The sequence below is a fragment of the Bufo gargarizans genome, chromosome 5 (genome assembly GCF_014858855.1).
Source record: "Bufo gargarizans isolate SCDJY-AF-19 chromosome 5, ASM1485885v1, whole genome shotgun sequence".
Classification (NCBI taxonomy): Eukaryota; Metazoa; Chordata; class Amphibia; order Anura; family Bufonidae; genus Bufo; species Bufo gargarizans.
In genome coordinates, this window is record NC_058084.1 from 236,160,138 (window position 1) to 236,173,363 (window position 13,226).

A 13,226-nucleotide genomic window follows, 5' to 3' on the forward strand; every position below is an offset into this window, starting at 1 on the left:
AAAAATTCCAAATGGAGTGTAACTGGAAAAAAATTCCCACAATTCTACTATAGTTTTTATTTTCAAAGCATTTTTTGGGGTACAAATGACGTTACTTTGATTTAGAGATGAGCAAATTTCAGGTTATGAAATTGGTTCACAGTTTACTGGTAAAAAGTGAATTGCGTTATGGATTCCGTTATGATGAATTCTATGATGGAATGCTTAATGGAATGACTTTAGAGGCATTCCGTCATAATATAAGTCTATGGGCTGCAAAAGGGATACGTCCCATTTCAGTTATGTAGGAGCGGACTCCCCTGCATAATTGAAAACGGCCGGATCCGTTTTGCAGCCCATAGACTTCTATTAGGACAGAATGAATAACGGAATGCCTCTAAAGGCATTCCGTCATAGAATTGCATTATGGTCCGTGGTAACGGAATCCATAACGCAATTCACCTTTTACCAGTAAACGAAGAGTGAACGGATTTCAAAATATGAAATTCGCTCATTTCTACCTTCATTCTTTGAGTCAGAACACTTAAAAAAAAAAAAAAAAAAATGGACGAATTTTTTTAAGCAGCCATTTAGATTTTTGGGGTCATCACTGTGTTCACCATATGGGCTAAATATTTATTTTACGTACTTATATAGCGCTGTAATATTCACAATATACGTTTTTACTATAAGTATGTCTTTGGAGTGTGGGAGGAAACCGGAGTACCCAGAGGAAGCCCATGCAAGCACAAGGAGAACATACAAACTCCAAACAGATGTTGTCCTTGGTTGGATTGGAATCTAGGACCCAATCACTGCAAGATGCCAGTGCTACCCACCGAGCCACCGTGCTGCCCTGAAATATGTTTATATTTTAATGTAAGGGCATTCTGGGACATGGTGATATTATGAGCTTTCATTTTTTTATGCTCCATTCTGCTCTATAGAGTTGACAGCAATAGCCGAGCATTTACACACACATGCTCCAGTCAAATATATGAGACTGCTGGAGATAGCGGAGTACGTCACTATATTCAAATGGGTGCACAGGCCCTTTTTTGGGGGATCAGCAGAAACCCAGTGGTTAGACCCTCATTATTTGCATTGGAGGACAGCAAAACTCTTATAAATACCAGTGTTATGTCAATGAGGTTATAACTGTACTGTGACAATGATTATCTTTGTACTGTGACATTAACCCCTTGGCGATCCATGACGTACTACTACGTCAAGATGATCGGGCGGACACCATTGTGGTGCGTGTGCAATCAATGCAGGGGCCCAGCAGTCACTGTTTACAGCGATGCCGTCGGATTAACCGCTTCTATATCGTGGTCAGTGCTGATTGCAACATAAACAGGGCTTGCCGAGTGTTTTGGCTCCCTCCCCATTGGGTCCGCACACTGAAGTAACGGGGATTCACAGGTATCGGGGCTTGCCTTCCACAGAGCCTATGATTTCCAGCCTTATTAGGCAGGGTCTCCTAGGCAACTGTGCATGCAGTGCTCACACACAATGCATTGCTATACATGATGTACCAGACCCCCAAAAGCTGAAATTTCAAGTAAAAAAAAAGATAAAGACCCTTTCCCTTAATGAACACATAAAAGTTGAAAAAAATATATATAAAAAAATAAACATCACCTAATTCACCACGGCCAATAAAACACTGTACATTTTTTTTTTTATTATAAAAACTGTGCCAAAAAGCAATTTTTTTTTCACTTGACATCACAAAAAGTGTATTACCAAGCAATCAAAAATCTGTATGTACCCCAAAATAGTACCAATGAAACAGTCATCTCATCCCGCAAAAAAGAGCCCCTATCTAAGAAACGTCAGAAAATGGGAGACATAAAACATGATTTTATTTTCAAAAATGCTTATGTAAAACTGAAAAACAAAAAAAGTACACATATTTGATATTGTCGCATCCGTAACCACTTGCTCTATAAAAATAGAACATTATCAAACTTGTCACGTTAACAATGTAAAAAACAAAAAATAAAAACTTGCGCCTTTTTTTTAATCTTGCCTCACAAAAAGCATAATATAGAGCGATTAAAAATCATATGAACCCCAAAATAGCACCAACTAAAATGTCACATTATCCCGTAATTTCCAAAATGGGGTCACTTTATGGGAGTTTCTACTGTAGGGGTGCATCAGGGGGTCAAATGTGACATGATGTCTAAAAACCAGTCAAGCTACATCTGCCCTCCAAAAACCATATGGTGCTCTTTTGAGCCCTGCAGTGTACCCATACAGCAATTTATGACCACATATAGGGAGTAAAATGGAAATCTGCCAAATTTACATTCTGATATTTCATAACATTTTGCTTTAGTTCTTGTGGAACACCTAAAGGGTTAAAGTTTGTACAATCAGTTTTGAATAACTTGAGGGGTGTAGTTTCTAAAATGGGGTTATTTATGGGTGGTTTCTATTATATAAGCCCCACAAAGTGACTTCATAACTGAACCGCTCCTTAAAAAGTGGGTTATGGAAATTTTCTTAAAACTTTTAAGAATAGTTTCAAAAATTCTTAGGGATGGCCAACCTGCGGCTCTCCAGCAGTTGCAAAACTACAACTCTCAGCATGCCCAGTCTGCCTACAGCTATCAGCCTACAGCAGGTCATGGTGGGAGTTGTAGTTTTAAAACAGCTGGAGAGCCGCAGGTTGGCCAGTCCTGTTATACGCCTTCTAACATCCCCCAAAAATGGCATTTAAAAAATAATAATGCCGACATATGGGAAATGTAAATGAATAACTATTTAATGAAGTATCACAATTTGCCTTAAAAACAGAGAAAATGAAATTTTGAAAATTGAGAATTTTTATCGATTTTTTTGTAAATTTTGGATTTTTTTTATACATAAAGGTGACGTCACTAATATCATGAAGTACAATGTGTTACGAGAAAATTTCAGAATGGCTTGGATATGCAAAAGCATTCCAGAGTTATTGCCACATGTCACACAGTGATGTCAATATTGTCACATCAAATATCAATTGACATCACTGTGTGCATTACACCTGTGCCTGTACTGTGACATCAATGTATTATTACTGTACTATGACATCATTATATGAATTATCCCTGTATTTTAACATCACTGTATGCCCTAACCTTTTCTTAACATGCAGCTGAAAGTGGTTATGGTGGAATGGCGCCCGTTCCAAGCTTTTGCTATTGAGCCACATGGTTACATGTTACATCCCTGTTGTTACAGCTTGATGGAGACGCTAGTGCAGTGCCGAAAAACATTGTCTTACGATAAAACTTCAATAAACTGCATACAAACCTTTGTCCTTCATCCAACAGAGCACACTTTTTCTTCTAATGTATGTTCAGGAAATTACAGTACATTGTTACAACCCAATGACTTATGGGAGGGAGATGTCAGTGTATTGTGCTAGTTACTAGCCTTCCCAAAAAAATATTGAAAAAAAATTACACACAGTTTTGTTTTGTTTTATTATAAAATTTAACTTTTAGTAATCCATTCATATTTGAGGCTCTCGATGAACATCTTGAAATATTTAAATAAATCTTATTTGCCTGTGTTATACAGCAAAGTCTGTGCAATTTTACAGAAACTAAAAAAAAAAAAAAAGCTGAAAGAGACAAGATACAGCCTTAAGGTGCTTGTCCGTAATTTTTCTGAATATCTGAATAAAACAGGTGACTACCACTTATATACAGCATTCTTTTGCATCATCACTCATATACAGTATATATAAAACAATGACATTTATTGCTACCTGTATTACTCAAATACCCACTTTATTTTTCCATCAGGAATGTCACTGATGGTAGCACACGTGTGACCTAATACATAACTTGGGATCCATCCTTCAGCCGCAGGGCAGTCATCAGTTGCAGCTCTGAATACCAGAAACATGTTTTGTTGATTACTTGCCAACATTTGAACCACTTCTCCTTGGTAGACATTTATCTCATCCTCCTTCACTGCTGTGTAATCATGTGTCACCAGCATAGTTGAGATATTACTACATCTACTTTCAGTCTGTCGGTAGAGAAGAGGAAAAGAAAACAAAAAAAATCATGGTCAAAAATGATGAAAGGTACTGCATAGCACAAATACCAATGCTTTAATGATGAAGAATGCCGTTAGTGTTTTGTACATTAAAACAATGCATCTACTTATTCATAATGTAAAACACTTTGCTCAGGTCTTGACGATCTCAACTGCACATTGAACACTAGCAAGAAAATATTGCCGTGGAACAATGCTGTAAAGACAATAACAAAGATGGAAGACAACCCTTAGAGATATAAAAATGTTTACATTGGTTGTCACCTCGGCCACAATTAGTTGGAATAATTAAGCAATTTCTGCATGTTTCATAGAGTAAAGCTACAAAACGAAAATTTCAATCAGAAATAAATAAGTGTTCTGTCTTCCATCAAATTGTAAAAAATCATTTTCAGCTCTTTGTTAGGCTACTTTCACACTAGCGTTCGGAGCGGGTCCGTCTGATGTTTCATCAGACGGATCCGCTCCTATAATGCAGACGTTTGCATCCGTTCAGAACGGATCTGTCTGCATTATAACTTAGAAAAATTTCTAAGTGTGAAAGTAGCCTGAGCGGATCCGTTAGAAGTTTAGATGCAAATCTTAAAATTTTTCAGAAAATTTCCAAAACCCACTTTTTTAAGGACCAGTTCAGGTCTACAGACACTTTGTGAGGCTTACATATTAGAAACCACCCAAAATGACCCCATTTTAGAAAATACACCCTCAAGGTATTCAAAACTGATTTTAAAAACTTTGTTAACCCTTTAGGTGTTCCTCAAGAATTAATGGAAAATGGAGATGAAATTTCATAATTTCACTATTTTTGGAAGATTTTCCATTTTGATCAATTTTTTTCAGCTAACAAACCAAGGGTTAACAGCCAAACAATATATACAGTGTTCATCTTACAGGTTAGATCATGCAGTATTTTTATAGAGCAGGTTGTAACGGTAGCGACAATACCAAATGATTATGACAATACCAAATTATTTTTTTGTTGTTTGTTTCAGTTTTACATAATAAAAGATTTTTGAAAAAAAATATTTTTTATTGTCTCCATATTCTGAAAGCCATAGTTTTTTTTGAAATTTTGGGCGACTGTCTTATGTAGTGGTTCATTTTTTTGGTATGAGATGAAGGTTTGATTGGTACTATTTTAGGGTGCATAGGACTTTTTGATTTCTTGGCATTACACTTTTTGTGATGTAAGTTGACACACTTTATTTTATTTATTTTGACGGTGTTCACCTGAGGGGTTCGGTCATGTGATTTTTTATACAGCAGGTTCTTATGGACCCGGCGATACCTAATATGTATACTTTTTATTTATTTAAGTTTTACATAATAACATTTTTGAAACAAAAAAACTAATAATCATGTTTTAGTATCTCCAAAATCTGAGAGCCATATTTTTTTTTTTTTTTTTGGGAGATTGTCTTAGTTAGGAGCTCATTTGTTGCAGGATGAGATGACGGTTTGATTGGTATGATTTTGGGGTGTGTATGACTTTTTGATTGCTTGCTATTACACTTTTTGTGATATAAAAGGTGACAAAAAAATTGCTTTTTGACACTTTTTTTTTTTTAACCGTGTTGTGTTCACCTAGGGGGTTAGGTCATGTAATATTTTTATAGAGCCTATCGTTACGGACGCGGCGGTACCAAATATGTCTACTTAAATTTTTTTCCACTATTTTTTGTCCAACTCTGGGACTTCAACTTTTGGGGGTCTGATCCTCTTTACAATGCATCACAATATTTCTGTATTGTGATGCATTGGCTGTAAGTGTATTTCAGACTGTATTACACTTCAGCCAGCTTGCCTTTAAGATCCAGGGGGATGGATCTCATAGGCTGTCACAGAAGGCAGCCACAATACCTAAGGAAGGCAACAGGCTGCCATCGGGTCCCCATTACAGCAGTGCAGGGACCCAATGGAAGTTCTCTGCCTCTGCACAGATCGCATGTGCCGCGGTCAACGCTGACCGCGTCACATCAATGGTTAATGAAAACACTGGCACATACAGCAGGGATCCGGCTATCAGCGACTGTCAGACCCCTGCCGCTGATCGGGCGGGCGCAGCTCCTGCACTCGCCCGATCAGCTCGCTGTAATAGTACTGCGCTGGGTGGCAAGTCACATCCCGATTCGCTGGATCTGAGAAAAGGATCTGAGAAAACAAAAGAAAATATCAAATATTTCCAAATAATATTAAATAGTAACAGATTGTAAGGCTGAAAAAAGACATCTGTCCATCCAGTTCGGCCTGTCATCCTGCAAGTTGAATCAGAGGAAGGCAAAAGACCCCGTGAGGTAGAAACCAATTTTCCCCACTTTAGGGGAAAAAAATTCCTTCCCGACTCCAATCAGAATAACTCCCTGGATCAACAATCCTTCTCCAGAAATCTAGTAAATATAACCTGTAATATTATTACACTCCAGAAATACATCCAGGTCCCTCTTGAACTTTTTTAGGGAGCTCACCATCACTACCTCCTCAGGCAGAGAATTCTATAGTCTCACTGCTCTTACCATAAAGAAACCTCTTCTATGTTTGTGTACAAACCTTCTTTGCTCTAGACGCAGTGGATGTCCCCTCATCAGAGTTCTGGATATAAATAGACCAGTGATGGCACTCCAGATGTGGTGAGACTACGACTCCCAGCATGCTCCATTCATTTCTACAGAGTTCTGAGAACAGCAAAGCAATTGTACATCTTGGGAGTTGTAGTGTTACCAAAGCTGGAGTGTTGGAGGTTAGCCATAACAGATCATGGGAGAGATCTCTGTACTATTTCTTGGTAACACATGTGGAATTATATACATAACAAAAAAGTGTGAAACAACTGAAAATATGTCACATTCTAGGTTCTTCAAAGTAGCCACCTTTTGCTTTGATTACTGCTTTGCACACTCTTGGCATTCTCTTGATGAGCTTCAAGAGGTAGTCACCTGAAATGGTTTTCACTTCACAGGTGTGCCCTGTCAGGTTTAATAAGTGGGATTTCTTGCCTTATAAATGGGGTTGGGACCATCAGTTGCGTTGTGGAGAAGTCAGGTGGATACACAGCTGATAGTCCTACCGAATAGACTGTTAGAATTTGCATTATGGCAAGAAAAAAGGAGCTAAATAAAGAAAAACGAGTGGCCATCATTACTTTAAGAAATGAAGGTCAGTCAGTCTGAAAAATTGGGAAAACTTTAAAAGTGTCCCCAAGTGCAGTCACAAAAACCATCAAGCTCTACAAAGAAACTGGCTCACATGCGGACCGCCCCAGGAAAGGAAGACCAAGAGTCACCTCTGCTGCGGAGGATAAGTTAATCCGAGTCACCAGCCTCAGAAATCGTAGGTTAACAGCATCTCAGATTAGAGACCAGATCAATGCCACACAGAGTTCAAGCAGCAGACACATCTCTAGAACAACTGTTAAGAGGAGACTGTGTAGATCAAGCCTTCATGGTAGAATATCTGCTAGGAAACCACTGCTAAGGACAGGCAACAAGCAGAAGAGACTTGTCTGGGCTAAAGAACACAAGGAATGGACATTAGACCAGTGGAAATCTGTGCTTTGGTCTGATGAGTCCAAATTTGAGATCTTTGGTTCCAACCACCGTGTCTTTGTGCGACGCAGAAAAGGTGAACGGATGGACTCTACATGCCTGGTTCCCACCGTGAAGCATGGAGGAGGTGCTTTGCTGGTGACACTGTTGGGGATTTATTCAAAATTGAAGGCATACTGAACCAGCATGGCTACCACAGCATCTTGCAGCGGCATGCTATTCCATCCGGTTTGCGTTTAGTTGGACCATCATTTATTTTTCAACAGGACAATGACCCCAAACACACCTCCAGGCTGTGTAAGGGCTATTTGACCATAAAGGAGAGTTATGGGGTGCTGCGCCAGATGACCTGGCCTCCAGTCACCGGACCTGAACCCAATCAAGGTGGTTTGGGGTGAGCTGGACCGCAGAGTGAAGGCAAAAGGGCCAACAAGTGCTAAGCATCTCTTGGAACTCCTTCAAGACTGTTGGAAGACCATTTCAGGTGACTACCTCTTGAAGCTCATCAAGAGAATGCCAAGAGTGTGCAAAGCAGTAATCAAAGCAAAAGGTGGCTACTTTGAAGAACCTAGAATATGACGTATTTTCAGTTGTTTCACACTTTTTTGTTATGTATATAATTCCACATGTGTTAATTCATAGTTTTGATGCCTTCAGTGTGAATCTACAATTTTCATAGTCATGAAAATAAAGAAAACTCTTTGAATGAGAAGGTGTGTCCAAACTTTTGGTCTGTACTGTATATATAAAAACTAGCAGAAGGACCCGGCTTTGCACGGGTATATTTCATTTAAAGTTTTTGTGCGTCGTAAAAAGATATCGAAAGTTTCCCCCATAATAGTGACCTCTACAGTACCCGTCCCTTTAACAATGACCTCCACAGGGCCCCCACCCCTTTAACATTGACCTCCACAGTGGCCGCCCTATTAACAGTGACCTTCACAGTGCCTGCCCCTTTAACAGTGACTTCCACAGTGCCCGCCCCTTTAAAAGTGAATTTTACAGTGACTGCCCCTTTAACAGTAACCTCTTTAACAGTGAGTTTCACAGTGACCGCCCCTTTTACAGTGACTATTAGAATAAACCCCCTTTAACAATGACTTTCACAATGAACGCCCCTTTAACAATGACTTTCACAGTCACAGCCCCTTAAATAGTGACTTTCACAGAGGTCACCCCTTTAACAGTGATTTTCACAGTGACCGCCCCTTTAACAGTGACTTTCACATTGCCCGCCCCATTAACAGTGACTTTCACATTGACCTCTACTTTAACAGTGAGTGTTACAGTGCCAGCCCACTTGATAACAGTGACCTCCACAGTGCCCGCCCCTTTAAGCAGTAAAGAAAAATGTCTGGGTTGTTATGGAAACCTGGAGTAAAACTGTGTTGGGATTTTAAGAGAAAGACTTGCAGGCTTTTATTGACTTTTGAGGGTCATTTTTTGGGGAATATCTCAGAAACGGTACGTCCTAAAGAGCTGAGACCCGGTCTAAAACCTTCCCGGACACCTGATGTACCTGTGTGCCAAACTTAGTGAAGATCGGTACAGTCGTTTGATCGCGCATAAAGAACGTCCAGACGTCTAGACAGACAGAAACTCATATATATATATATATATATATATATATATATATATATAAGAGATGAGTTTCTGTCTGTCTGTTTGTCTAGATGTCTGTCTGGATGTTCTTTATGCGAGACCAAACTACTGGACTGATCTTCACCAAATTTGGCACACAGGTACACCAGGTGTCCAGGAAGGTTTCAGACCAGGTCTCAGCTCTCTAGGGCGTACCGGAGTGATGAGGGAGAGCATGTGACCGTCTGACGTCTGATGCTAGGCTCCGCCCCCCCTCCCCCTGCTCGCTCGCCTGCCTGCCGCTGATGGGATGTGTATGTTGCAGACGCCGATATCCACGACACTTGGATGGTGACCGCACAGTCTCTGCTTGCTTGTCTACCTGCTGTTGTTGGACGCTGGATGTTGACATGCCGATGCCTCGAGGGTGAGATTTCATCTGTGTGAGGAGCAGAGGGATCCAGCCTGGCTTTCGTTCCTGGGAGTTGGGTGAGTTTGGGAGCTGGGGGACTGGACTGGTGCTGGAAAGGGCAAAACGTAAAATGACCTGTGAAGTCATCTATGCGTGCTGCTTGAAGTCTGCCTGAGAGCAAAGTTTGTAGAGGGAAGCAATTACCAGTGAGCGGTTGTTTAGAGAGGAGTGGGTGTTTTTCCGGATAGGTGGGATCCATCTCGTAATAGGGAAGCTGTGATTCCTTCCGCAGCGGAATGAGAGGGGTTGGAAGTCGGAAATTGGAAAATGGAGGCTGAGTGGACATTCAGCAGCTTTTGGTATATTTGTGGGGACAGAGTTGTCCCTTGTGAAGGAAAGTGAGAGAAGAGGGAAAGGAGGAAGAAAAAGGGGGTGAAGATATACAGAAGGCTGTAGAGTATTGTATGAAGTGGACTGATCCATATATACCGATTTCGTACACTCCTGATTCTGCCCTTAACCCTCTTTGGAATTTCGCTTGTTGGACGAATTCCTTCTAACCCCTTAGACTAATTACGGACGAACCACTCCTAATCTCCTCTCTCTCAAGGCATTATATTGGCACCTCTCATGCTGGTTTAACTATTGTGAACCTTTAGTTTCCCCGTTCCTCCCCCCTCGACCAAATAAATTCAGACTAAGGAACTGTCTCCGGAGGTGTCTTATTTGAATATCTGGAAAGATACTAACCATCTTGCTAACTGGACTCTCATTCGAACATCTGGAAATATACTAACCATTTTTTCTTTTTTCTTTCTCTAATATTATTTGCCTTAGAACGTACCGTTCCTGAGATATTCCCCCAAAAAGCGCCCCCCCCCCCCAAATATAAGCCTGCAAGTCTTTCTCTTCAAATCACAACTGCCATAAACACAGTTTTACTCCAGGTTTCTATAACAACCCAGCCATTTGTCTTTACTACTTAAAGGGGTGGGCACTGTGGAGGTCACCATCATTAAATGGGCGGTCACTGTGAAAGTCACTGTTAAAGGGGCGGTCACTGTGAAAGTCACTGTTAAAGGGGCGGTCACTGTGAAAGTCACTGTTAAAGGGGCGGTCACTGTGAAAGTCACTGTTAAAGGGGCGGTCACTGTGAAAGTCACTGTTAAAGGGGCGGTCACTGTGAAAGTCACTGTTAAAGGGGCGGTCACTGTGAAAGTCACTGTTAAAGGGGCGGTCACTGTGAAAGTCACTGTTAAAGGGGCGGTCACTGTGAAAGTCACTGTTAAAGGGGCGGTCACTGTGAAAGTCACTGTTAAAGGGGCGGTCACTGTGAAAGTCACTGTTAAAGGGGCGGTCACTGTGAAAGTCACTGTTAAAGGGGCGGTCACTGTGAAAGTCACTGTTAAAGGGGCGGTCACTATGAAAGTCACTGTTAAAGGGGCGGTCACTGTGAAAGTCACTGTTAAAGGGGCGGCCACTGTGAAAGTCACTGTTAAAGGGGCGGTCACTGTGAAAGTCACTGTTAAAGGGGCGGTCACTGTGAAAGTCACTGTTAAAGGGGCGGTAACTGTGAAAGTCACGGTTAAAGGGGCGGTCACTGTGAAAGTCACTGTTAAAGGGGTGGTCACTGAAATTCACTGTTAAATGGGCGGTCACTGTGGGCGGTATTTTTTTACACTCTGTCGTTCACTTAAAATCATATTTTTTATTCATTTTGGAATGATCAAGGAATGAGAATGAACTTTTAGAACATTGAAATGAATTGTTTTTCTAATCTAGCAGTTTTAACCATAAAAACACATATGTGAAAAAAATCGCATCGAAAGAATCACACTAAAATCGTATTGGATCTATTTTATCCCTTTGAAATCCGTTTCTCCAGGATTTATCTTCCACCATCGTTTTGCTTTGAGATCTGTTTTTCCAGGATTTGTCTACTACTGAACAGAGTATAAATAAAGGAGTCTAGGCATATGGAGTATAACCATTGAGGAAGAGGTCAGTAAGACCTCGAAATGCATCTGGGGATATACTGATGCTTTTAAAGACTCCATTAAGCATTGAGAAACGGTTTGAACGAGTTCAGCGATTTATGAAACGATCTCTCAGCTATACTCGAATATTACGTGAAAAGAAATTCGGCCCGCGATTTCACATCCAAGTTCTCGCGGGAATTACATACGGAGCCACACACAGAGCGGTTTGAACAACTACACGCCAGCCGTATCTCATCACAGGTCATAGATCTGCTTCAAGTTTGTGCACATCGAACGCACACCAGCCAGCGTGAAGACCGCATGTTAGGTGGGGTGAATGCACAGTGAGCAAGACTTTATTACCTGCACATTGACACTTTATGGCGGCTATGAATCCTTCTAGCCTACGCTTCTGAGACGATTCGAACAAAAATTGCGATGCTAAATCATAGCTTGCATGAGCCGATACATATAGGTCAGGCATGTCCAAACTGCGGCCCTCCAGCTGTTGCAAAACTACAACTCCCAGCATGCCTGGGTAGCTTACAGCTATTAGGGCATGCTGGGAGTTGTAGTTTTGCAACAGCTGGAGGGCCGCAGTTTAGACATGCCTGATATAGGCAGTTATCGAACTGTGGAGGTCACTGTTATTAAATGGGCGGACACTGTGGAGGTCACTGTTATTAAAGGGGCGGTCGCTATGAAGGTCCATGTTAAAGGGGCGGTCACTGTGAAAGTCACTGATAAAGGGGCGGTCACTGTGAAAGTCACTGATAAAGGGGCGGTCACTGTGAAAGTCACTGTTAAAGGGGCGGTCACTGTGAAAGTCACTGTTAATGATGCGGCCACTGTGAAAGTCACTGTTAATGGTGCAGCCACTGTGAAAGTCACTGTTAAAGGGGCGGTCACTGTTAATGGTGTGGCCACTGTGAAAATCACTGTTAAAGGGGCGGGCACTGTGAAGGTCACTGTTAAGGGGGTGGTCAATGCTAAAGGGGCGGTCACTATTAAATGGGCGGGCACTGTGGAGGTCACTGTTGAAGGGGCGGGTATTGTAGAGGTCACTTTATGGGGGATACTGTTGATATTTTTTTATGACGCACGGAAACGTAAAATTAAATAGATTAAATATACCGGTGCAAAGCCGGGTCCTTCTGCTAGACTCATATATATAGGTCACTGTTAAAGGGGAAGGCACTGTTAAAGGGACGAGCAATGTGGAGGTCACTATTAAGGGGACGGGCACTGAGGAGGTTACTGTTAAAGGGGCGGGCACTGTGGAGGTCACTGTTAAAGGAGTGGTCAATGTTAAAGGGGCAGATACTGTGGAAGTCACTATTAAAGGGGCAGATACTGTGGAAGTCACTGTTAAAGGGGCGGGCACTGTGGAAGTCACTGTTAAAGGGGCGGGCACTGTGGAGGTCACTGTTAAAGGGGAGGGCACTATTAAAGGGATGGGCAAGTAGAGGTTAAAGGGGTGGGCACTGTGGGGGTCACTATTAAAGGGCGAGCACTGTGGAGGTTACTGTTAAAAGGGCGGTTACTGTGAAAGTCACTGTTAAAGGGGCGGGCACTGTGGAGGTCACTGTTAAAGGAGTGGTCAATGTTAAAGGGGCAGATACTGTGGAAGTCACTGTTAAAAGGGGCAGGCACTGTGGAAGTCACTGTTAA

The 13,226-nt window shown here is 41.5% G+C and overlaps 1 protein-coding gene across 2 annotated transcripts in view; it reads right to left on the reverse strand.

Moving 5' to 3' along the window:
• Positions 1-2,680: 2,680 nt before the first annotated feature.
• Positions 2,681-13,226, reverse strand: part of TRIO (trio Rho guanine nucleotide exchange factor) — a 584,493-nt gene continuing 573,947 nt past the window's right edge. The window contains exon 51 of one of the 2 annotated variants that reach the window (XM_044293534.1): positions 2,681-4,011. In XM_044293534.1, the coding sequence (XP_044149469.1) occupies positions 3,751-4,011 (261 nt within the window). In that variant the 3' untranslated portion in view covers positions 2,681-3,750. The remainder of the gene's footprint in view (positions 4,012-13,226) is intronic. The other variant, XM_044293537.1, reaches the window with a different exon arrangement.